The sequence below is a fragment of the Plectropomus leopardus genome, chromosome 10 (genome assembly GCF_026936395.1).
Source record: "Plectropomus leopardus strain MGB_pleo_1.0 chromosome 10, ASM2693639v1, whole genome shotgun sequence".
Lineage (NCBI taxonomy): Eukaryota > Metazoa > Chordata > Actinopteri > Perciformes > Serranidae > Plectropomus > Plectropomus leopardus.
Window position 1 is genome coordinate 36470444 of NC_142185.1, and position 25247 is coordinate 36495690.

General features: G+C 40.6%; 1 protein-coding gene across 6 annotated transcripts in view; it reads left to right on the plus strand.

Annotated features, from left to right (window-relative positions):
- Positions 1-25247, plus strand: part of lrch1 (leucine-rich repeats and calponin homology (CH) domain containing 1) — an 86962-nt gene that overhangs the window by 47149 nt on the left and 14566 nt on the right. For 2 of the 6 annotated variants that reach the window (XM_088083792.1, XM_088083795.1), the window contains exons 7-17: positions 3194-3281; positions 4359-4464; positions 5630-5745; positions 7174-7244; positions 7441-7527; positions 8910-8987; positions 9558-9594; positions 11145-11261; positions 14843-14915; positions 16456-16578; positions 24650-24759. In XM_088083792.1, coding sequence (XP_087939918.1) covers positions 3194-3281; positions 4359-4464; positions 5630-5745; positions 7174-7244; positions 7441-7527; positions 8910-8987; positions 9558-9594; positions 11145-11261; positions 14843-14915; positions 16456-16578; positions 24650-24759 — 1006 coding nt within the window. The remainder of the gene's footprint in view (positions 1-3193; positions 3282-4358; positions 4465-5629; positions 5746-7173; positions 7245-7440; positions 7528-8909; positions 8988-9557; positions 9595-11144; positions 11262-14842; positions 14916-16455; positions 16579-24649; positions 24760-25247) is intronic. The other 4 variants (XM_088083794.1, XM_088083797.1, XM_088083793.1 and 1 more) reach the window with 3 other exon arrangements.

A 25247-nucleotide genomic window follows, 5' to 3' on the forward strand; every position in this document is an offset into this window, starting at 1 on the left:
TTAGTGACTTTCACACACTCATGACAAGATATTTTTCATAACAAATACAAAGTTATTTTACTTCAGGAATCTGAGAGGCTGAAAAGATGAATAAACCCGCTTTTATTTAGGAACCACTTCTGCGAAACGTCAGGAGGCAGTCGCAGCTGCAACTTTTTTTACATCGTTTTTTGGGGAGATTTTTCTAGCACTGATATTAGGAATATAGGATGATTTTAGGAAGTTTCTGGCTGTAAAATCGTCGAGGACACAACCTCTGCAAAACAGCAACTATTCTGTTATTTTGGTTGAATCCTGTGAAGATTTTCAGTTTGAAGCGTATCGAGCAGCCGGAAACACTGACACAAAGTAAAATGCAGACCCGGGTGTGTGACAGTGGTGACGCGATCAGCTTCAGGCTGAAACAATCAATTGATCGCCTTTGTTTCAAACTTTTAGTTCTTATTTTTCTCATAAACGCCGTCAGCTCCTCTCAGCTGAGGACGAGCTACATCACGTCAAAGCCAGTTATTCGCGTGGCGAAGAGGAGCGACGCTGAGTGTCTCTGTGATCTGAGCCTCCTCCGTTTCTGCGTCTGGAGCCAAATCCTCCATTAGTCAGCTGAAAGTGATCGGTGCTGACTCCCTGCTGGGTCACGCTGACAGACTGTCTGCCCTCACACGGCTTCGCTGCAGCGCTCGGCCCTAATCCGCCACTGCTGGACAGAATATAATTCAGGACAAACAACAGAAAAAAAACAGGAGGAAATAAAAGAATGAAACAAAGGAAGGATCACATGATCAGCATGAAGGAAGGAATGAAGGAGAAAATTCAGCTGGATGTGAAACAGGAAGAGATGGAAGAAATGTGCGACGGCTCGGAGCGGGCTGTTGGACATGTCGGACCTAACCCTGACCCCAACAGCCTGCTCCAGACAGCCCGCTCCAGCATGGACATGTCCAACAGCCCGCTCCAGCATGGACATGTCCAACAGCCCGCTCCAGTGCAGACATGTCCAACAGCCCGCTCCAGCATGGACATGTCCAACAGCGCCAGCATGCGGACATGTCCAACAGCGCCAGCATGCGGACATGTCCAACAGCCTGCTCCAGCGAAAAAGACTTTTTTCCGTATCACCCAGCCCTAGCATATTGTAAAACTTCAAATTATAGACCGGGCTTTTGTTTGCTTAAACCTCGACAGGCTTATATTTGGGACAGCTGCGATACGATGTATGACATGACTTTGATAAAAAGAGAGGGGAATCCAGGCACTCAAAAAGTGTGAAAAACGAGGAGGAAATTACATTAAAATGTATTATAATGGCTGAGTCATTAAAAAACCAACATGTTTTTGACCAACGCCGGTCTTCGTCAGGGTTTCAAAAACATACGCATTATGGATATGGCTCCACCTATCTTGCGGCAGGAGCTGATAGGAAATGATCCCATAAACACATGATTAAATGATACGTAAAAACAGAATGACACAGAAGGAACGGCTCTCTGTCTCCCACAGACACACACAAAGCAGGGCTTTTGCAGAGCTTCAGACCGGGACTTTTTATTGACATTTTTCAGACCACAGAGCACTAGAGCGACTTCCAAGTATCAGTAAAATCTGAACTGTGGAGCTGTTAGTTTGTTGCCTTCTCGCAGTGAATGAATCTTCACAGTTAAAGTATCTGTGAAACTGTCTGATAATGTTAACATCCAACTACAGACTGGAAACTTCACGTCCACAGCAAAAATCATCATAAAAGTACTTTATTTAACTTCATTATAAGCGTATTTTATTAAATGTTGTTATAGCAATAGTGTACTCAACTTTTTTATATAACAGTCGCTCTTTTATTTAACTATTGTAACTGCAGTTCATTCAATATTTTTTATTTATTTTAGTAGTTAACATTATTTTAAAGGACATTTAGAAATACCAAGATATATATCGTGTATCGCGATACAACCTTAAAATCGTGATATTATTTTAAAGCCATATCGCCCAGCCCTTGTCCACACTGAAAGAATTTAGGAACACACACACACACACACACACACACACACACACACACACACACACACACACACACACACACACACACACACAGACACACACACACACACACACACACACACACACACTATATACTTGCAAAAATACTCACATACAACAAGTCTGTTAACTGAGGGGAAATACCAGGAGCTGAGGATACAAAGGAGTGTGAGAGTATAAAAGAGGAAAGGAGCATTTTTTATAAATGAAGGATGAGATGAAATGAAAAAGAGAGAAAGAAAAAAAAGAAAAACTCCGTCATTCAAACTGAGTCTGAGTCTCACAGGATGTTGAGCTCTGAAATGTCCGCCCACGTGAAACCCTCCCAACACGTGGGCAGGAAAAATGGATCCTATTCTCCTGGAGACACACACACACACACACACACACACACACACACGGGCCTCCTCTAACCTTTTATTTCTCTTTGGCTCTTTCTCTTATTTCCCTCTGATTTTTCTTTTTTTTTTGCGTTTTTTTTTTCTTATCGTCTCTCTTTTACTCCACAAACACTTGTGTTTCTCTAAATTCCCTCAGTCTTATTATTTTACTTCTTTTTTCCCTCTCTGTTTCTTCCTGTGCTCCCCGCCGTTTCCGTCTGTCCTTCTCTTTTTCTCTCTCCGAAACCGTTCTCTCTCTCTCCTCTCTCTGCAGAGGAAGCTGAGATCAGATTGATGCTATTTTTAAAACCTCATTAATTCAAAGCAAACCAGCAGTCGGACTCGTGAAACTCGTTTTTTCTTTGACCGGGCTGAAGGAAGAGCCCCGCCAAAATAAAACAGCATAAGAGTTAGTGATGTTCTCATCATATTCGGATCGCAGTTTGTTACATTGGCAGTATTTTGCTGTTACGTGATCAGAGTGTGTTAGTTCTTTGTTTTTAACGGGCGGGTCGGGGGAGTTTATTGTGAAACTGCTCTGTGATCAAGTCAAAATGAATCAGTTTGATTGATCCAGAAAACAAACTTTTTATTTAAAACATCAGCAGCGAATCAGAAACAGTGTGAACAGAGAGAGAGAGGCTGTGCTCCCTCCCTCTCTCTCTGAGCGTCACTCGCTCGTTAGCTCGCTCACACACACACACACACACACACACACACAGACATCTCTGCTTTGTGTGTGTGTGTGTGTAAGGTGTGTTACCTGTGTTGTGTGTCTGCAGTGTGGAGGACATGGAGCAGCAGAAGAAGCAGGACAGCGACTCAGGAGTCGGCAGCGACAACGGAGACAAGAGACTGTCTGCGACCGAGGTACCGACAGAGTGTGTGTGTGTGTGTGTGTGTCTGCGAGTGTGTGTGTGTGAGTGTGTGTGTGTGTCTGCGAGTGTGTGAAGCTTTGTGTGTCTGTACATTTTTTGTGTTTGTGTCTATACACTTGGTGTGTGTTTTCCTGTACTCGTTTTGCTGTTTTGTCCACATGTGTTTATGCGCTCAGCTTTCTTTGTCTTTTTACTTTTTATTTTTTGTCTTTTTACTTTTTATTTATATGTTTTACATCATTATTTTTATCAGAAGACTCCATCTGTCTTTAAATCTGAATTCATTTTGAGGTCACTGTTAAAAGACTGTAGTGTATCTGAAGAGGAAAACCAATTTTTTACTCTTTTTTTTTTTTAAATATCTTCATCCTTCTCTTCCGTCCCGTCTGTTTGTCTCATTTTATTTGCAAATCCCACTTATTTTTACGGTGTAGACGAGATGTTATATTTCCTTTATTCTTTATATTTTTCCATTTATCACATCTCATCAAAAACTCAACTGATGCTGTCGTTACTTTTTTTTTAGTTATTAGCTGATATTTGTTTTTTAATAAACATTCTGTTAAACTGCAACAATTAGTTGATCAATCAAGTCATCAAAATTAATAAATAAATATTTTTATAAAGGATGAGAAAATCTTTTAGGTAAAAATGTCGAACATTTTCAGTTTCTGTCTTCTTCTGCTGACCTGACTGTCATTTGTTCATGAAAATTAAAATTTATCCATTAATCATTTTAGGCATTTCATGACAGAATATATTTTTTTGTCAATGTGGCTGAGGAGAAATTCAGTGATAAAGTTTCTTTACTTAAATCAATACTAGTACTATAGTATTATCAATAGATATAACGCTTTATGTTGTAAAAGCGTAACATTCGTTTTTATTGCCGTGTCAATAATTCTTTGGTTAATGAATGTCTTAAATCCCAAACTATCCAGTTTTTAAGTGATGTAAAACAAAGAAAAGCAGTAAATCCTCATATTACAGAATATTTGATGTTCTGGTTTAATGAACTGTTTGGAATGATTAATTTATTATTTTTGTGTTTAATTTATTTGTCTTTCAGCCGTCAGACGAAGACAGTCTGAGTCTCAACGTCCCGATGAGCCACATCACAGAGGAGGAGGGGATCAGTAAAGACGACTCCAGTGAACACATCAGCTCCCTCACAGGTACACACACACACACACACACACACACACACACACACACACAAAATGATGATCTGAATTATTGTTGATGATATTGAATCAAAATCAGTATAAAAACATTGTTTGACAGATATTATCACATGAAGGTTGCGGCTGGCTGACCGGTCGTGTTTGATTCACTGTTGAGTTTTGAGGGAAAACATTTATCAAACACAACAACGGGACTGAAATTAGGTCGTTCAGAGAGTCTCGATTTAGGTTCTGGAAACGTTTTAATTATCGTTTCTGCATTAATGAGCTTTATTAGCTGGTTAGACGGATGTTTTCAAGCAGGAATAATTGTTTTTGTAGTTTTTCTTCTTTAACCATTGTAACAACCTCTGTGTGTGTGTGTGTGTGTGTGTGTGTGTGTGTGTGTGTGTGTGTGTGTGTGTGTGTGTGTGTGTGAGCGTGAGCATGTGTGTGAGCGTGAGCATGTGTGTGTGTGTGAGCATGTGTGTGTGTGTGAGCATGTGTGTGTGTGTGTGTGTGTGGCGTGAGCATGTGTGTGTGTGTGTGTGTGTGTGTGTGTGTGTGTGTGAGCATGTGTGTGTGTGTGTGTGTGAGCATGTGTGTGTGTATGTGGGCTGTTGAGCTCTATTAGAGGACCAGCGGGTCCCCAGACACACAGTTTAAATAGACTTCAATCAGCGTGAATCAGGTCAGAGCTGATGGAGTCGCCGATCTGAGCACAGAGAAAAGACGAGACGTTCTTGCGATCTGTTCACTCTGTCGATCAGCGGCCGGCGATATTATCAGTGATACTAAATGTGTCGCGGCCTTTCGATAAGTGCAGACAAGAGGTGCAAAGATTTTTAAAAAGATTATTTAAAATGATTTAAAATTGAGTTTAAAATAAGTTTTAAACATTTTTAACTTTGACTTTAAAGTCAAGAAAGACCAGGGGAAGATTTTTGATGAAATTATGAAAATGCAAAGATAAAAAGATTTCTTCTCATGTAAACGTCCTGACTGACGCTCCGTCACTCGCTCGTTACTTTCTGTCGAAGCGTCACGCTCTGCTTCATTTTCTCGTCTGCTGAATGTGAAGCGTCTCTCTTTATTTACCACATAAAGCATTTTTTCACTTTCTGCTACTTTATTAGTCTGTTTAAGATGCTGACTGTTCACGTTTCTTCGTCTCCAGCCGACCCGAACTCCGACTCAGTGCGCCTGATCGAGGAGAGCCCTACGGAAGCCCTGAAGGACCAGTTCAGCTACAGAGACTCGGCTCTCAGCACGCGCTTCGTCAACTACATCAAGGCAAGCCTCCATGTTTGTCCGTAAAGACTGATGCAGTGAAATGTTCACGGCATGAATAATGAGAGTGAAGCGGGCTTATATGAAACCTTATCCCTCTCTTGCTGTGTTTGAACGTCACTTGTTGTCGGTGATTTGCTGTCAGAGGTAAACGTTGTTGTCAGGCGGAGAGTCACAGAGACGGTCCTGTTACAGCGGTTACGTCACCGTGAGCCTGTGAGTCACACCGACGCTCGGCTGCCACCAAATAAGGACTGAACTTCAAACAAAACGCTCAGGAGCCTCATGAGGCGTCAGTCAGCGGAGCTCAGCTTCTGCAGCGTTCTCTTCAGACTAAACGACGGCGTCACATGTTTCAGCAGTTTCCCCAAAAACAGCAGGTGCCAGCGTCCTCCAGCAGAGGGAGGAGCTGTGACTCCCAAAAAGGAGGAGGACGTCTGATGCTGTTTTATATGTTGGATTATAACATGGAAGATGGACAGATTACCTGCTTATACATGTCTCATGTCTCATGTCTCATGTCTCATATGATGCTGTACAGCAGGAGACTCAACCTGCATCATTCAGGGGCCACTTCTGCAAAATAACAGGAGGCCAGGGGCCAGTCACAGCGGCCCCACACGTTTTTAGGATTTTAGGACATTTCTCTGACTCCAGGACAATTTTAAAATTCAAGGACATTTCTCTGATTTCAATATGTTTTTAGGATTTCAGGACATTTCTAGGATTTTAGGACATTTCTAGGATTTTAGGACATTAGGGTCTTATTTAGGACCTCTGTCGGGTGTCTGGGGGATCCTCCGCTGGCACTTTTTTTATCAACGAGCTCTATTTTGATGCTGTTTTATGCGCTCTGACACCTCTTGGATACTTAAAGTGCAAAAACTGTTCTCAGTGTGAATTGAATTATTTTTATTGGGAATTAGGAAATGTTTGTGGGGTCAGCTGGCACCCTATCAGGGGCCGGATTTGACCCGTCACCGTTGTAGAAGGTATGTACATGGTCACTGAATTTAGAGGAACTCAGTCCATCAAAGAAATGAAAACAGACAGACAGAAATACTTTTAAACAAACTATAATCTTTATGAATCGTGAACGCAGCTCAGACTCGACTCGTCCCTGCAGCTCCCAGGCAACATTAGGATTTTGGTCAAATGAGAAGTGATAACAAATATTGGTCCAGTTATGTCCCAGTTAACCCATTCAACCCAGTATGAGAAACAAATGGAAAGTGGAAGATGCAAGGAAGTGATGGAGGAGAGGAAGACAGTGCTACAGTGTCCTGATTGTTGCGTTTGTGTCTCAGGGGACAGCAGTAACGTCTCTGAATCCTGACCAATGGCTGAGCCCGTCTGTGGTCATGTGACAGCTGCAGCTGCTGCTGATGTGTGTGTGTGTGTGTGTGTGTGTGTGTGTGTGTGTGTGTGCAGGGTCGGACAGCAGCAGACTTTGAAGAGCCTCTCAGGATAGAAGAAGACTCACACTGGCCAGAAGAACAAATGTAAGTTCATTTTTAATCAGTTTTAATCTGTATTCACTGTCGTAGTTTACGTTGTTGTCGTCATCGCTTCACAACATTCAGGACGTCGTCGATTCAGTTGAAACAAATGTTTTCGATGTGTTTTTCTCGTGCTGGTTGAGTGCTGCTGAGATCACCGCTGTGATTTGAGTTCATTTACGTGGGTTTTCGGGCGCAGGTCAAAGGTCACGGGGGCCACAGAGCTCCACATCGACATGATCAACCAGCTGAAGGAGGCTGTGGAGCTGCTGCAGGACCCCAGCAGGTGAGAAACACAACAGCATCACACAGCCGAGTCCAGTGTGACACAAAACGCTGCTTCTGTCCACATTTTGCTCAGTAACAATACGTTTAACTGCCTTGTTTTTATTCCACATCTCATTCAACAGTGAGAATGTTAGCTCAGGATGCAGGATGCAAGGATGCAAGGATGCAAACTGAAATATTGGAGTCGCTGAAACATGCTGATTCTGCCAAACATGTACAAAACATCACTTCTCAGTTCCAGTATTTTTCTTATTTTGCACAAAGAAACAAGATTCCACACACTGAAAAGCTTTGTAATTCATGTCTGCATCTGCCATGATGATAAGAGTCTGCAAAACATGATAATTCACTCCAGAAGAGACTCGATGATCACTAACTGGGATGGAAACAACAGTTGATATATATTGATAATGGTATCGGCTAAATGAGTTGTAATACACACTTTTGAGCAACGCACCTTGGTAAACTGCGAACAGACGGAGGGGAGGGGACACTTTGGGCAGAGGCACGTCGATGCTCAGCTGAGAGATACGCCGCCGCTCAGGGTGGCCACGCTTTCTGATGCGCATTGATTTGATTTTACTTTATTGTCACAATTAATTCTGAAATTTGTCTTACATTTCAGTACATAAACACGAAAATACACACACTTAACTCAAGAACAAAATTATACAATAAATGCTACAAATCACCACCAACGTACCTCATAAACAGTTTCAAGGCTGTCTACTCTCGACCAACACGCATCATGACTCTGCAGCCCGTTTACATTTCTACTGATAAGTGTGCAATACATGTCATTTTAGTTTTTTTAACTGATGCACCTTTTCCCTGCCCTTGTTTTATGGCTGTTTTTAATGTGTGTGTGTTTCAGCGTGATTACATTTTATGAAGCACTGCTGGGAGGGGCTCTTAAGACAATAAAGTCTCTCATCTTATCTAATCAACATTATGAAAAGTGGACGCAGTGCAACATATTATTTTTGTCTTGTTTTGTTTGTTAATTCAGTGTTTTGCCGTCAGAACCTGGAGCTCTTTGACCAGAGACTTCCAGCCTTATTTCCGTTCCTCTTCGTGTGTTTAATGCATTTTTTATGGAAGCACCAAAAATCAAAACAAATTCCTTGTAAGTGAAAACCTATTTGGTTATCAATACTTCACTGATTCTGAGATTGCGGCTGCATCCGCCTCTCTTATGTTGCACTGCGAGAAGCCTTTTCTGTGGGTCAGTGCTCTGCAGCTCTTTTTGCTCCTTGTGAGCTTCAGTTTCGGTTTTCCACTTTGGATCAAAAGCACGCACAAGAAAATCATCAGTGATGAATTTAAATGTTTCTAAATGTCATGAATGTGTTTAATGTTGTTTTCCTCGTGTTTTATCAGAGTGAACACGGAGCAGGACGATCTGTCCGGAGTGCAGCTCTACCCCGTGGAGATGGTCACAGTGGAAGAGTCACTCAAGTAAGACTTTTGGATCCGTGAGTTTCTAGTCTGGTCATTAACCCCTTAACACAAAAATTCAAATAAAATGGTAAAAAAAAAAAAGCAATAAGCAACTTGGCAAGAAATGTCCCACAAAATGGCAAAAAAATTGTAAATGGGGGCTAATAAATGTTATCTAAAAACTAGGGAACAATTTACAGAAAACTATATATATAATTCTCATAATTTATATATTTCAAACTGCATTATAAAAATAAATATCTTTTGTGCATACTTTCAGGTATTTTTCTTCTATTTTTTTCTTTTCTTTTCTTTTCTTTCTTTTTTTTTTTTTTACTAATTTTTAGGATCATTTCTTGTGAAGTTGTTCATTGCCCGCTTCCTGTGATTTTGAAAGAATGAAGCTTTTTGTTCAGGTGTCTGGTGAAACTGACTATCAGGACTGTTCTGGGCAACAGCTTAAATACTTTATAAATCTATGCAAAATTAGTCAGTTTTTTTAAACAAACAGTGACAGCACCAGTGCTGTGTGTGGAAAGTAAATCTTATCTTTTATTTTTCCTTCCTTGTTTCTCTCTCTCTCTTCAGTGGGCAGGACAGCGATGACGGCGTCACAACACCGAAGGTAAAGTGTGCAGGATTTTAAAGCTTAACAACGTGTTGTCATCTGCATATGTGATGATATTTGACGGTTTATTGTAATGTGACAGTGAATAGCAGCACTTAAATTTATGTTGAACTCCAGTCAGTGGGACTTCCAGTGAGTTTGGTGAAAACTAAAGTATAGAATTTTCAGAAAAACACAGTGAAGAGGTACGATTAAAAAAGATCACAGATCTGATCGTTTTCTTGACCTTGTTACGACTGTATGTGACGGCAAAATGTAGTCAGTATTGATCTTTGGTGATATTATAGATTTTGTCTGCAGTTTGTGTCCAATGACACAACAAATGTGGTCAGTTGAGATAAATGTGATGTTTTGGGGAATTTGTTGTGTTTTTGTAGGCACAGACTCTAGCCTGAACTAAAATACTCACTACGCCTTTAATATAAACCACCAGTAATAATTATTCAATATCACATAATCTTCCTTCAGTTAATCTTTTCTTTATTTAGACTATAAACTGTCCAAAAAATGACAAATGCCCGTCACTCTGCTCGCACATTTACTCACATTTCATGAATGAGACCCAATCAGTTTCATCCTTTTTTAACCCCTCGATTCCACCGGCAGCATGTTGAAAGCGTTACGTCTGCGGCGCTGTTTTGCGGCGCGTCCTGCCAGCTGATACTGTATGAGATTGTGCTTATTTTAGTCACATTCCCTTGATTTTGTGATCATTTTGTCTTGATTTCAGTGATTTTTACCACTGCACTTTGTTGTACTGCAACCTGCAGTCCAGCCACGAACACAGTACATCAAAGAATTTCAGTCAAAAAACATGCTCATCTTAATAATAATTACAGCCTACAGATCAGTAAAAATAAATCCAGTTAAACATAGAAAAGATAGAAGATTTGTGGCTGTGATTTAGTTAAAAACATATAGAGCTTATTGATTATTATGCAGATACTTTGATCATAAACAAAATAGATATGTAGAAGCTATTGGCCATATTTTTGTTAAAGATACAGTGCTGTTGTTAATTATGATCTACTTTCTGTCTATTTCATGTCCAGTGACTGCAGTGATGCACAATAATGATTATTTCAACCGATACCATTAAAAAGATCATTTCCAGCTTCTCGTGGCCGATAAGATACCGATAACCGATAACTTCTTTTTGTTTGTTTTTCATTACCTGAGGGTATGAAAGGCTGAGATGTGCTCAGGCTAAAGATATTTAGACATGTTTTTTTCTGCAACATAAAATATGTCCGTTTCACGTGTACGCTCCAGAAGCCGTGCCGCAGCTGTAAAATGCCGCTGACCGACCCGGTGCAATTAGGGGTTAGATTTGTCCTACTTGATATTTTACTCCCACGGGCTATCAGGCAGTCCCTTTTGTTGAGCTCGGTCAGTGCTATTTCCTTGATAAGTACTATACTCATGTCATAGAGATCAAGTCGCTCCTTTGGTGTCTTTTGTCCTTAAATTTAAAGCCTATAAGTCTGTAAGTGACATAGAAAGTCTTTAAGATAATTGAAAGCCTAAACGTGTGATGCGTTCTGTAGCAGCACATGGAGGAAGAGGGCTATGAGTTCCAGAAGAAGAGACAGATGATTCTAGAGAAGGCCAGGTTTGAGGCCCAGCTTGCATGCCGGGAGTATGAGTGGCAAATGTCAATCAAGGTAAAGGTAGCACCAAACCACTGGATGTAGACTGTGGGGCTGCAACTGACCTGCACTTTCATTATCCATTAATCTGACCGGGAGTTTCTCACCTGGTGTCACTTCCCAGAGACCAAGGTGACGTTTTGATATGGTTTTATCCGAGCAAAGCTGTTCTGTTTGTGATCATGTTTGACAAAGAAAAGTATCAAATTCTCTAAAAACAATTATTAAATTTTCTGCTGATGGATTTGTGGATTAATTGAGGAACGGTTGCAGCTCTAGCAGGCTGTGTCCCGCCCCTCAGAGTGAGCTGTCCTCAGTCCAGCAAACTGAGCGTCTGTCTCCTGTGTGTCTGTTTGCTGTGAGCTTCCACATGTGTCACGGTTCATCCGGCAGCAGGTCACACATGTGAACACGGTGAGAACGTGTCGATTTATCGCTGCACGTTGAGTCCAAACGTTTCACCAGCCACTGTGACCTCAAAGCGGTCTTGATAAAGTGGACTTTGGTGAGCTGGTGGCTGGTGAATTGACAGTTTGTCGTCTTGCATGTCAGTGTGTGAAGAGTTCATCTGCAGTGGCTGATATGTGAGTCAATCGCTGTCCTGTCTGTTTGTAAGAAATAAGATTTCAGTTTTGTTAACTTTATTGAGTTAATGCTGATTGTGAATTTTCCTCTGAGTATTTAAGGGACTAAATACGACCCCCTTTGCCTCTTAATTTGTGCACAGATTATAGTCTGTTTCCAGCCTGTAGAGCCCTACTGTGAACCCCGAAATGTTGAGTACCCCAAAGTTTTCCAGCATTGGTCCCCATCTCTCAGAAACTGCCGGATGCTAACTTGCACATGTTATCAGTACTTTATTATACCTCCTTTTCTGCGGTACTTAACTTTTTTACCAACATTTACCATTTTTGCGTCAGCTCAGAGTGACGGTCTGTGAATATAAATTTACACTTACTGCATTGTTGTATTCATGTGTTTAGAAATATCATACAATTTCTAACTGATGTGAAATTTTTTCAAACACAAAATATATAAAGTTACCTGTCTAATCCACTCAGTTTAGTGTCCTTTAAAACATCTAAATTTAATTAAAAATGATCAATATCAGCCCAGCTGCAGTTCAAACATGCAGACTTCTTGCTTTTAAAAAATCCACCTTGAATATTGAAAATATCAGAAATAAATTCAGCATCTTCATTAACCCCCAAAACCACCAAGATAATGTCCAATCCAAATAATATAAAAATTCAATCTATATAAAAATTGAAGCAGGTCAATTATTTTTCAATAACTGAGGGAGAAAAGATTTTCACTTCTTTTCCTTCTCATTTTCAGATATGTATGTATGTTTGTGTATGTATATATGTTCATTATTTCCTTTTCATTTTTCACACCTTCAAAATACATTTCAATTCAGTATATGCAGTTCTGCAGATGTATGCACATTAGGTAGATCATGCAGATTGCCTAACATATGCTAGTTAGCGTCCCGTATGCTGAGGACTCATTCTGTACATTTCTATCATAAAACTTTGGGGAAATCAACATTTTTGGCTTAACTTTGCTGGCAAGTTGACTATTATGAGCTGTTTGAACTAGACAAAGGATAGTTGGACACTCACTAAATGCACATGTGCCGTGCACTTCAGACCGTCACTGTCGATGTTTAAAGAGAAGATTTACTTCAGGACGGAGTCAGGCCAGCTGTTTCTTCCTGCTCACAGTCTTTATGACGAGCGAGGAAAACCACGTCCTGACTTCAGCTCTGTAATTAACACACAGACGTGAGATAAATGTCCTTCTCAAATGGAAAAAAACAAATCAAATAAGCCTAATGAATCAACCCAAACATCACAGCTCATCGCCCTCTAACTGAGAGTCTTCAGTGTTTGACAGAAACAAACAGAGTGAAGAGAGCGTGGGTTTAGAGACGCGGAGAACAGCTCTGCTTTGTCTCCTCAGACGGCGCTGACAAAGCTCCGAAGGAACAAAATGAACAGAGACAAACTGTGTATCAGACATCAAAAAAACATCAGCAGCAGCGAATGGAGGATCTGCACCAGCTGACTCTGAGACTTAAAGAAACAAAATGACATTAACGAGCACAGACGGCCCTTTGTCCACCTTTTGTTGGTTTGTTTTGGAAAAAAATGAAAAGAAATCGTTCAGCTTGTCTGCTGACTTCTAACAGGCAATGCCCACTGCACGCCACCAATTCAACTCGATGTGCGTCCGCCCTGCCTCGCCGCTCGCTTGTGTCCGTCCTACAATCCCCTCGTCTTCACCGACTCCACGCAGGAGTGTTTCAGTTACCAAAAAGCCAAAGAACAAATCTGTTTTCTGTCATGTTTTACTGATTAAACTGGAAATGGTCCAAAAAGCTTCATGAAGTCTCCACTGAAACTTATCAGCAGATATGTTTCAACTGCAGTCTTCCTCCGAGGACAGCAGTTCAAACATCCCAAGTAAAAGAAAAAAACACCCCAAAAAAACAACTTACTAGTCTGCCGATAAGAAGAAAAAAATTTGCCTAATAAACTGGAAATGGCTGATTCACATAAATAATATTATTGTAATTAAGTCATTTGCTAAAAAACTTGTTTAAAAGAGGGCGGGTTTGTGGTGGCGTGCAGTGGGCGTGTAGTGGGCGTACAGCGGGCGTACAGCGGCCGTGCAGTGACCGTGCAGAGGGCGTACAGCGGGTGCACAGCGGGCGTGCAGCGGGCGTGCAGTCGGCGTACAGTGGGTGTGCAGCGGGCGTATGGTGTGCGTACAGTGGGTGTACAGTGTGCGTACAGTGGGTGTGCAGCGGGCGTGCAGCGGGCGTACAGTGGGCATGCAGTGGGCGTGCAGCGGGCGTACAGTCGGCGTACAGTGGGCGTGCAGTGGCGGTGCAGTGGGCGTGCAGGGGGCGTACAGCGGGCGTGCAGCGGGCGTACAGTCGGCGTGCAGCGGGCGTGCAGCGGGCGTGCAGCGGGCGTGCAACGGGCGTGCACCGTCACCTCCTGCAGTCCAGCTGGTGTCGACCTGTGATCTGTGTCTGGAGTCGTTACAGCTGCCTCTGCATTTCCACCTGGTGTTTATAAGCTCCGGTTTATCTCCGTTCTGCTGGGATTATGATTAAATCTTAATATTTTAATGAGGTGAGCTGCTGGATTTATCAACAGCTGTTTGGGCTCTACTTGTTTTCCTTTGCAGAGGAAGAACTCCTGCAGGATCATTTTTTAAATTAACGTTAATCGCACAGTCTTAGTGAAAAATCTGGACCTCTTAAATCAACAGGAGTCTCTGAAAGAGTGCTGGCTCTGAGTCCGTCTGCTGCTTTATGAGCTGAGTGATGGCTGAAGACAGAGGAGGGAGGGACACAGTCAAGTGTCTGAGCAAACTTTGAGGTTAACCGTAGGTCCCTGAACTCATCATGCGTGTTTTTGTGTCCCTTATTTCTCCGTGGAGTCGTTTGTTAGTCTGTGTGTCTTTGCAAATGTCTCCTCAGCTCAGGACTCCAACATCTGCTCAGTCAATTTTTATTATTTTTTTATTCACTGTTTGTTATTGAGACTGAACAACTGAACCTCGATGTTTCTGTGCTGCAGCGACACGACAGATCTCCGGCCGGCGGACCTCCGTCCTTCTCCAGCCCCGTGTTCGGACTGAAGCCCCGATCAGGTGAGTGGATCCGGACTCAGCAGAAACCAGAATAACAAGCTGATCACTGAACGGTGCAAGAACAGAATCAGCTGATGAGGTTTATACTTCATATGCTGTCTGTTTTTCAGAGCATTCACAGTATCATGAGTAGAATATAAAATGTGTGCAGCTGCGGTTGGATTGTAATGTCAGAAACACCATTTTAATTTCTGCATCTTAATCTAAGCAGCAGAATATCACTGTTTCAGAATGATGAATTATTGGATATGAACGCTCCGAGTCGAATGAAGAAATCAAAGACTAAAAACTATATTTATGCCGTCTGTAGATTTGTTTGTTTTAGTTCAAATCAAATTTTCTGGAGCTTCGATAAAAAGAATCTTTTCCTGCTCAGAATAAATCATATACTTTAAAAAGTAGTAATTCCACAACGGAGAAATAAATAAAAGTCCTGCATTCAAGATTTTACTTATGTAAAATTACAAAAGTTTAAACATCAAAATATACCTTAAAAATACTTCACACACAGAGAGATTATCTGATCGTCAGTTACTCACTCTGTGTTGTGTTAAATTCATGAAGAAAACCCTTTTCTCCTTTTTCTTCACGGTGAACAAAGAATCCAAAAAAAGGCAAATATTATAATTTTATTATTATAATATTATTTTTTGGGGGATTCTTTGTTCATCTCAAGGCATGCAAGAAAAACAAAACTTTCCTTCACGTAACACAGGGAGTAATTAATATACAAACGGTCATTTTGCAGGCAAAGACCATAAACATACAAACCAACAAAAGAATAGTGCATAAAATAATAATAATAATAGGAAGAAAACAGTCAATTCTAAAAGAAAAATCAGCGGAGAAAAAGTGTTTAAAGTTTTGAAGTGAAAGTACCTGTTATGGAGATATTTTAGAGACATTTGTGCAGTTTTGAGCACATTAATGAGCAGCTGACGAGTCTGAATGAACCGGTGGATCAGAGCGAGCTAACCTCGGGGTCAGTCTGGGGCCGTCACTGAGGGACTGTTAATCGTTTTTCAGAAGCAGCGGCGTGTCTGTGCTCGTCAGCAGATTCAGTCCCCTGCTGCTTTTCGTCTTTATGTTGTAGAGCTAGCAGCCGTCCGGCCTGTCTGCTAACTGTGATCAGTGTGAGACGCTGCTAACAGCTGATGGAGCTAACATGATGCTAACAGCATGTGGAGGCCATGTGTGAACTGCCACTAATCTTTATTTTGTTTTTTGTGCTGTTTTGTTTTTGTCGTCTCCCCTTTTTACTCGTTTTTCACGTCTCCTGTCACTGATCTTCTGCACGACTTTTAATGTGAAAATCATCTGATCTGACTTCCTGCATGACACCTGTTGATCTCTCTGTTTTTACTCCTCACCCAAATGTTTCGGGACTCTCTCTCTCTCTCTCTCGGTGTTTTTTCGGGTGTGTTTTTCGTGGAATGAACTTTGCCTTGCTGTTCTTGGTTCACCCTCGGTGCCCCTCCTTCCTGCACTACACACGCCCACTTCCTGCGTCTCCCTGACCACTCCCTTCTCCCGGTTGTAGCCCCGCCCTCGCTGCCCTGCTCGCCCCCTCCTTCCTGTCTCGCCCCCTCCCTCCTCTCACAGGCCTCGCCCCTCCATAGAGATTCGCCTCGTAGCCATGACGACGGAGGCATGCACAGCCGCGGTAGGTCCCGCCTCTTTGAACTAACCCCTCAGACGCTTGGACTCAGGCGTCTGATGACGGCGTCTCTGCACCGACGCTCTGGATTCATACGATTCAGAGTCTGTCTCTGATTTCTTTGTCTACACGTTTCTTTTTTGGGGGATTTTAGGATATCTAACAGATTTTACGACCTTTCTAGGATTTTAGGACGAATTAGAAAATGTTTGATGGTGCCACTCAGCAACTTATCAGGGACCAGATTTGGCCCGCGGGCTGTAAGTAGTGAGTATCACTGGTATAATTATTACTATTATTATTTTAGTTTTTATTATTATTTTTTTTATGTCCAGATTCAGTGGCGAGTCAGAGGAATAATTTGGGAGACAATTACGCATTCTTTAATAATTGAATTATTTCATTATTTCATTCCTCCTGTATGATATCTAATGGTCTTTACATACAGACTTAGAGACCGTCTGGTCGCACAGAGTCTTCGCAGTGATTGGTTGTGGTAGGTTCATGTCTGTTACCATGGTGACTCAGCAGCGCCTCCTTCTGACGTGGAGTAACAACGCAACAAGACTGCCGCTGTGTTTTCTCTGCGTCAGACGGCACGTTTTGATTTGACACAGCGTTTATGATTACTGCTGTGTGTGTGTGTGTGTGTGTGTGTGTGTGTGTGTGTGTGTGTGTGTGTGTGTGTGTGTGTGTGTGGTGGTAGCAGCAGACACTGATCAAAGAGAAGTGTGACCACACACTACTTTCATCTCCAGCTGTTCACGTGTGTGTGTGTGTGTGTGTGTGTGTGTGTGTGTGTGTGTGTGTGTGTGTGTGTGTGTGTGTGTGTGTGTGTGTGTGTGTGTGTGTTTGTGTGTGGGTGTGCAGGCTGCAGACCACATGTTACAAGTTAAATTCTGGATTCGGTGTGTGTGTGTGTGTGTGTGACCACACTGCTGTAGTAATTAACACACACACACACACACACACATGCGCTTTGCAGGCCACCAAAATGTGTGACTGTGGAGCAAACTCAGGGCGGTGCAGGAGGAGTCTTGTAAGGTCTGAAATTATCTAAATTCAACACTTGTTCAAAAGAAAAAGCCAACTTTTATACATTGACATGAATCCGTATAACAGCTTGTTTGGACTCAAATATTTAAATTAAAACAATTCACCTTAAAAAAAAACATTAAAGGTAAAAAGATACAAAACAGGTTCCTAACAGGGTGCAGTAATTAGTTGCTTTAAATAAGTTGAATAAGCAGCTAAATCTTCAGATCCAAACAGAAAACTTCACAATTTTCAACATCAAAATATGCATCGTGATTTTAGATTAACGAGAGGGAGTAAAACTTGTTGCTTAAACTGTCTTATATTCATCAAATGAAAATGAGATCGCGCCTGCTGACAGGCAACAATAGCAGACACTTCAAACACATAAACTGTCACTCAGCTCAATAACTGCTCAGCCCAAATTCCCTAAAATATGATCAGCATTAAAGGGAAAAACAGCGTTTCTGTGGCTTCTTCGAAAGTTTGATTGTTGCCTTTTCTCCACTTTTTTTTTTACCTCGGAGGACTCACCTGAAAACGCTGATCCGGTGCAGCTCAGTAACACGTGCAACTTTCTGTCTGTCAGGTTCAGACACATTTCACCTGATGTTCAGTATGAATAGTTTGGTTTCAGTGAAAATGCAAACTGAGCATCTGAGTGGATAAATGAGACCTAAATTATTCTGCATGTTGTGTGTGAGTTTAGTTAAATTTGGACCCCTGTGACTTCAGTTCATAGTTTTTTAAGTTTTTGCATCCTTTGTTCACAGAGGAGGCATGAGAGAAAAACAAAGTTTTCTTCATGAATTAAGCGCAACAAACTTTGAATAACTCATTTACAAATAATCATATTCGGCAGAGAGGTATTCCTTTAAGTGTCATTAAAACATTTTAGGGCAAGTTGGCATCGCACGACAGTAAACGAAAGTTTTATGTCACTTTTGTCATTTTATTTCCCACTATCGTCTCGTGTCGAGCTTCCAGAAAAGCAGCATTTTCATCACGTGTTGGTTACGTCTTCTGTCTGCGAGCTGCACACGTCACACGACCAGAGGCCGTATTAGGACTGTTTGATGTCCCTCCAAGTGTGTGTGTGTGTGTGTGTGTGTGTGTGTGTGTGTGTGTGTGTGTGTGTGTGTGTGTGTGTGTGTGTGTGTGTGTGTGTGTGTGTGTGTGCGCGCGCACGCAGAGCCTGCAACATGAATGAGTCTGTGTTTCGTCTGTGCACGTTTGTGTGTATGTGTGTGTATTTTTAGCTGCTATATTTTAAGTGTTAGATAATGGTCCCTAAAGGAGTATCCTACTTCCACTGAAACACAGTCCAAGATTTTAGATGGATCCCAGCCGCGTGTGTGTGTGTGTGTGTGTGTGTGTGTGTGTGTGTGTGTGTGTGTGTGTGTGTGTGTGTGTGTGTGTGTGTGTGTGTGTGTGTGTGTCTGTCCTCTCCTCGAGGCGATCAGTGTTTCAGTTGGTCCATAAAAGGCTCTGATGTGTTGCAGGAAGTCGGCAGTGACTTGAGCTGTTAAAACGTTCGCACACTATCTGTGAGAAAAAAACTTCTGAATGTTAACAAAAACTCCCACAAACCTGCAGAGACTCTTTAGTTCCCTCTAAGACCACAACACGTTAAATCTGGGCTTCATTTTCACGCAGCATTTTCATTGTTAACATGTGAATCAAACGTACCTGCAGCGCCTCATAACGGCTCTGCACACAGTCGGCCGTCATCGCGTGTGCAGCGCCAGTGAATTAACAGACTTCAGTGCCTGAGCTTAACTTGAATGCTTTGACATAGTTTGCAGATTTTAGTCCCACATTATAAAAACGTAAGACACGATGTGCTATATATATGTAAATATAATTATATATATGTGCAACTTAGAATAAAACAAATGTGACAGGAACAGCCAAAGCTGCAGCATGAAGAATAAATCTAAGAAAAAACAAAGTTCGAAGCTCTGCACAGAAACAAGAGGCAGTTTCATTCAGAGCTGATCATATCAAATTGACGGATGTGAGAAGCACTTCAGATCCTTAAAAAGTCTTAAAGGGCATTTATTTAATTTATCTAAAAATAGGGCAATAATTTGTATTAAAATGTCTTAAATCAAACTTCTAAAAGTCCTAAAAATCCTAATACATGGCAAGGATTTTATATGTTTTGTTTTTCCCCCTGATGTTGCATTGTGAAATCTCAAAATAATTGGTCACATTTGGTTTTTTTTTAAATAATTTACCAAATGCATCTGGGATAAGTGTTATTACAATGCAGTGCATACAAGGCTTGTTGTATTGTTATGCAAAAAGTTTTTCAAACTTGGCACAATGGACATCAAGGCAGGAGAATCTCAAATGCAGAGTGAAAAAACAAAAAATCGCCAAAAAGCCAAAAAACAGATGTTTCTCATTTCTGTTCTACCCTTGTTTATGCCATTAGACAAAAAAATCAAATAAATTGTGCTGAATGACTGTTGAATCCCTTTTTGTAGGGACTGTGGGAGGGGAACGGTGAGTGAAAGCAAACTTTTAGATCCAGCATGATGTTCTGCTGCTCCCTCTGTGCCCAGAGTATGCTCTGCGCTCCGATATATATTTCAGCAGCGCTCCTAATGAGTGGTACAGCTCCAAAAATATAAAATCTACATGTGGCTGCACATGTTTAAATCATGGCAGGCCGTCAGAAATAAATGAACGTGTGAGAAACTGTGATGTTACACCTTTCAAAGCTGCCGTCACAAAGTGCTTCACAAGCGGCAAATAAAAGAAAACCGGAAAACAATCAAATAAAAACTCAGTCAACAACTTTTCAACAGCAAAAACATGGAGAAAAAGTTGATAAAGTGCAGAAATAAAAACGGATGACACAAGATGTAAGAGTTTACTGTCGCTGTGAGGAAAACAGACAACGTTTGTGCACGATGAGCTGTGTGTGTGTGTGTGTGTGTGTGTGTGTGTGTGTGTGTGTGTGTGTGTGTGTGTGTGTGTGTGTGTGTGTGTGTGTGTGTGTGGTGTGTGTGTGTGTGTTAGTGTGATGACTAATGGACTTTAATGGGTTCAGGCCTCGGGGACGATGACATCACTGCCAACTGACACGCCGAACATCATGACTGCTCCTGACCTCATTAGCAGCCGATCAACACCCTGCGTTTGTGTGTGTGTGTGTGTGTGTGCGTGTGTGTGCGTGCGTGTGCGCATGTGCGTGCGTGTGTGTGTGTGTGCGTGTGTGTGCGTGCATGTGCGTGTGTGTGTGCGTGCATGTGCGTGTGTGTGTGCATGTGCGTGCGTGCGTGTGTGTGTGCGTGCGTGTGTGTGTGTGTGTGTGCATGTGCGTGCGTGTGTGCGTGCGTGCGTGCGTGTGTGTGGTAACAGTAGTTTATTATATTATCTGATTGTCGCTCTTGTAAACAGGCTCTTAATGAAATCAGGAAGTCATGAGTTAATGTTCGCTGTTGTTCCTGCTGTCAGAGAAGATTAATGCCGTTGAACTCGTTTATTCTTTCATGTATTATTTTTATATCACAACATCAGCTCGATTATCGCCCAGCGTTCCCCTCCTACGATGGATCGTGAACAACGACGAGTGTCGTTAGAGACAGTCAGTTGTTTCATACTGTTTAGTGTAACATAGTACATTTATTTATATATTTATTTGCGCAGTAAAAACAAAACACATTGTGCAGATTTGATACAGAAAAGCCATAGAGGCTTATAAGAGAGAAAAAATAAACTTTTTTTTGAAGAGGGGGGGCATGTAACTAACTAATTTCTTGATAATTTTTCGTAGTTTCTTCTTAAGTTGCTCACTGACTTCTTTACATGTTTTTGAAAAAGTCAAGCCACTTTGCTGTTTGCTGCACTGCGGTGATTTGTGACTGTGGAGACACGGAGAGGCCGGACATGTGTTTTTTGTTTTTCCCGCTGACCGATCGGTGTCGTGAGTGAAGCAGGTTCCTTCATTTAGAGAGCCGGGAATAGTCTGAAAATTAGACGACAAATAGACCCACATGCAGGGTTTTAAAAATATCCTCCAAAAGCCTTTTAATAACCGTCAGAGAAGGAGACAGAAAGGAGACGCTGCAGGCTCAAACTGATGGCAGAGAGACATCTAGAGAGGAGGAGGAGGAGGAGGAGGAGGTGGAGGGAAAAGATGAGGAGGAAGAGGAGGAGGAAGAGGGAAAAGATGAGGGGGAGGAGGCATTGAGCAGCTTGTAAAATGACTTGACCTAGAAGATAAAACTGGAGAGATAAAACTATTTGTCCTCCATTATGTTCGCCACAGAGGGAGCCCGTCACTCAGGATTATGTCAGACAAACACCTCGACGCTGCTCTGCGTTCGGATGAAGGTTCAGGACGATCACACACCTCCATCTCACTGACCCAAAAACAAAAACACCTGCAGGTGCACCTCATCACCTCTGCTTCTGCTGCTGGGTCACAATTACATTTCTCACCAACACACTGCAGTTTATTTCCCCCGAACCTCCACTTATAGCTCATTATTTCTTCTTTTTACCTCCTCTTCCAAACAGCTAGAGTTTATCAGCATTTAAACCTCCGAAACCTGAGAAAAAACATGAAAAAAACATAATGAGCAACTTGGAAAGAAATGTTCCCCAAACTGCAAAAAAATAATAAGAATAATTAGAGCTGATGAAGAAATGTTGTGAATACTAGCTGGGAGGTATTATTAGATATTATCAAATAAATTAGGAAAAATATCCAGAAAAATAGATTTATAATTCTTATAATCATAATTATACATTTGAAATTATATTACAAGAAAAAAAACCGTTTTTTGACACTTTCTGAAGGTCATTTACTTGTTTTGTTATTTTTTGTTATTTTTTTTTTAAATTATTATTTTTAGGGTTTTTTTTCTTCAATTTTTTTTACTATTTTCTTGCTAATTTTGGGGGCATTTCTTTTTCAGTTGCTTTTCGCCCTCTTCCCATGTTTTTTGGGGAAAAAAATCAGCCAATTTGCTCAGGTTTCGAAGAGTTAATTCCGACTAGAAGGAAATTAATTTTAGTGAGTATCTGCTGAAACCTTTGACTTTAGGTAATATTAAATATTTGCAGGGTGTCTGGCTGTGATGATTATTAGTTAAAACAGCCACAGCCTGCAGACTTGTTTTGCTCCTGAAAACAGGAGAGAAATCCTCCGTAGAGACGCTGTAGCGCCCTCATGTGCTCATTCAGAGGGATTACAAAAACTCTGCAGCTTCATTTAACTGTAAAAAATGAGATTTATGAAAACAGGACGCTGAGAAGGTGAATGACTCACCCTTCAGCTGTGTGTGTGTGTGTGTGTGTGTGTGTGTGTGTGTGCGTGTGTGTGTGCGTGTGTGTGTTTTAGTTGTGAAAAACAAAGGTGCTTGACTGAACATTTAAAACAGCATGGCATTTCATGTAAAAATAAGATATAATAATGAGAAAATTATTATTTACAGTGAATAAATATTACTGTCGGGTATAAATGAGTAATAGTAAAACCATGATTTTAAAAAATGTCGAAAAACTTAGCTTTAGTAAAATAAGATTTAAAACATAAATTTAAAATTCAAAACCTACTAAATACTAATTAATATATATATATGTATGTATATTAATTGATTTAAATAGAATGCTTTAGATTAAATAAAATGCAGCATTTTTTATTTAAGTCGTTTCAAAGATCCTTATTTATACATTAAACTCTGTCCTGTCTTGTTTTTTTATAAGTTAAATGTAAAATGACGCGATGGCAATAAAGACAAACCTTTAATTTTTAACTTTTAATAATTACTTAATTTAAGACATATAACAGTTTTGTAATAAAAGTAGAATGCATTGGTTCAAGTAATAAAACAGCATTTTTTTGAAAATGTTTTGAGGATTTTTTTCGCTGGACTTACTTGTAGTTTTTTATTTTATGTATATTTTTTACACTGTAATGTGAAAAAAGTTTTATTTTTATGTTTTTTTTAAATCTTGCCATCAGAATCTCCTCACAGAGGTTTTTAATGAAGTCGCTCGGTCAGTTGAAGTTTTTGTGTCGGAGCGATGAACTTCGTCCACATGAGCGCTCCGCTAACAAAGCCGGAGCTGAAGTGCACTGAGCTGCATGAGTGCGTGTGAATGTCGAGCTTACGTAAGTTTGCTGCATCTTTTATGGCTGAAAGGGTTTTTTTTAATTATTATTATTTTCTGTGTCGCTGAGTGCAGATGTGGACCAACAGGAAGTCACTTGCATGTACTGTAGTTCTGCATCCAGCTGCAGCTCTCGACCCAGTAAAGCTCCTCTAAACCATCAGGGGGTCCTCTCAGTAACACACACGTTAGCAGAAAATTACCTCAAAAAGAGCATCAAAGATAAAGCAAAAAAAACAGACAAAAATCACCTAAAAAGTGCTGGAAATCTGTGTGATATATTTCGACATTTAGTTTAAAAGGTTTGTTTCCCGAAGATGCTGAACAGCAAGTCACCCTGAAAATACTGAAGCTTATTAATAAATCATCATCATAATAATAATAATAATAAACTTTATTTATAGAGCACTTTTCATACGAGGGATTAAAAGCCGCTTCACAATAAAAAAAAATGCACAACACAAAAAAGACAAGATTAGACAACTAAAAGATAAAAAAGATATAAAAGACACAGAAAAATTCAAATGCCAATAAAAATAAGAGAACTGATATAGAATAAAATAAAAATAAGAGAACTGATATAAAATAAAATAAAAATAAGAGAACTGATATAAAATAGAATAAAAATAAGAGAATTGATACAAAATAAGATACAAATAAGTGAATTAATATAAAATAAACTAATAATAAGAGAATTGATATAAAATGATGAAGCGAGGTTTGTGTTATTTCAGCGGCTCTTCTCTGACGGGAACTTTTGGGATTTTTTTCCCTCCTCAGATGTCGGAGAATCACAGATTCGTCTTAAACGGTGTTGTGGCTCCATGTTAACGTGTTGATGTGTAAACGCGTCGCTGCCGTCTCGGTCTAACGCTGCCTCTCTTCTTCTTCTCCTCCTTTTTTGCTGCAGTTTTCCTGCGCAGCCACAAGAGTCTGGAGTCTGTGGATCCTCAGTTCACCATGAGGAGGAAGATGGAGCAGCTGCGAGAGGAGCTGGAGCTCATGGAGCAGCTGAGAGACGTGAGACACACTTTCCTCACGTTTCTTTATCGGTGGCGTCATAAAGGCCTGAGCGTCTGAGGCTTCAGCCCCAGATCTTCGATAAATAGTCCCAAATTTAAGCATATATTTAGTTTAAGAAATGACAGTAGTCAAGGGACTTGCTGTGATAAATGGTGTAAATATTTAAAAGAAAACAAAATCACCTTTTCTTTTTTTTTTTAGAAAAATCACCAAAAATTTAAAAGAAAAAGAAATTCAAGATTTTTTTTTTCTTAACTGACAAAAAAAAAAAAAAAATCACCAAAATATTTGAAGAAAAACAAATTGCCAGAAAGTTTTAAAGAAAACTTTCCTTCCAAACCCACGGGCATTTTTTTTAAAAATCGGCGATAAAATAAATTTGACAATCCAACAATAATTTCGATTTGCTAAGTTTTTAGTTTCTGGCTATGATGAAGGGTGTTATTTTGGCTATTTTTATTTTGGCAGGCCTGTAGTTTGGAAGG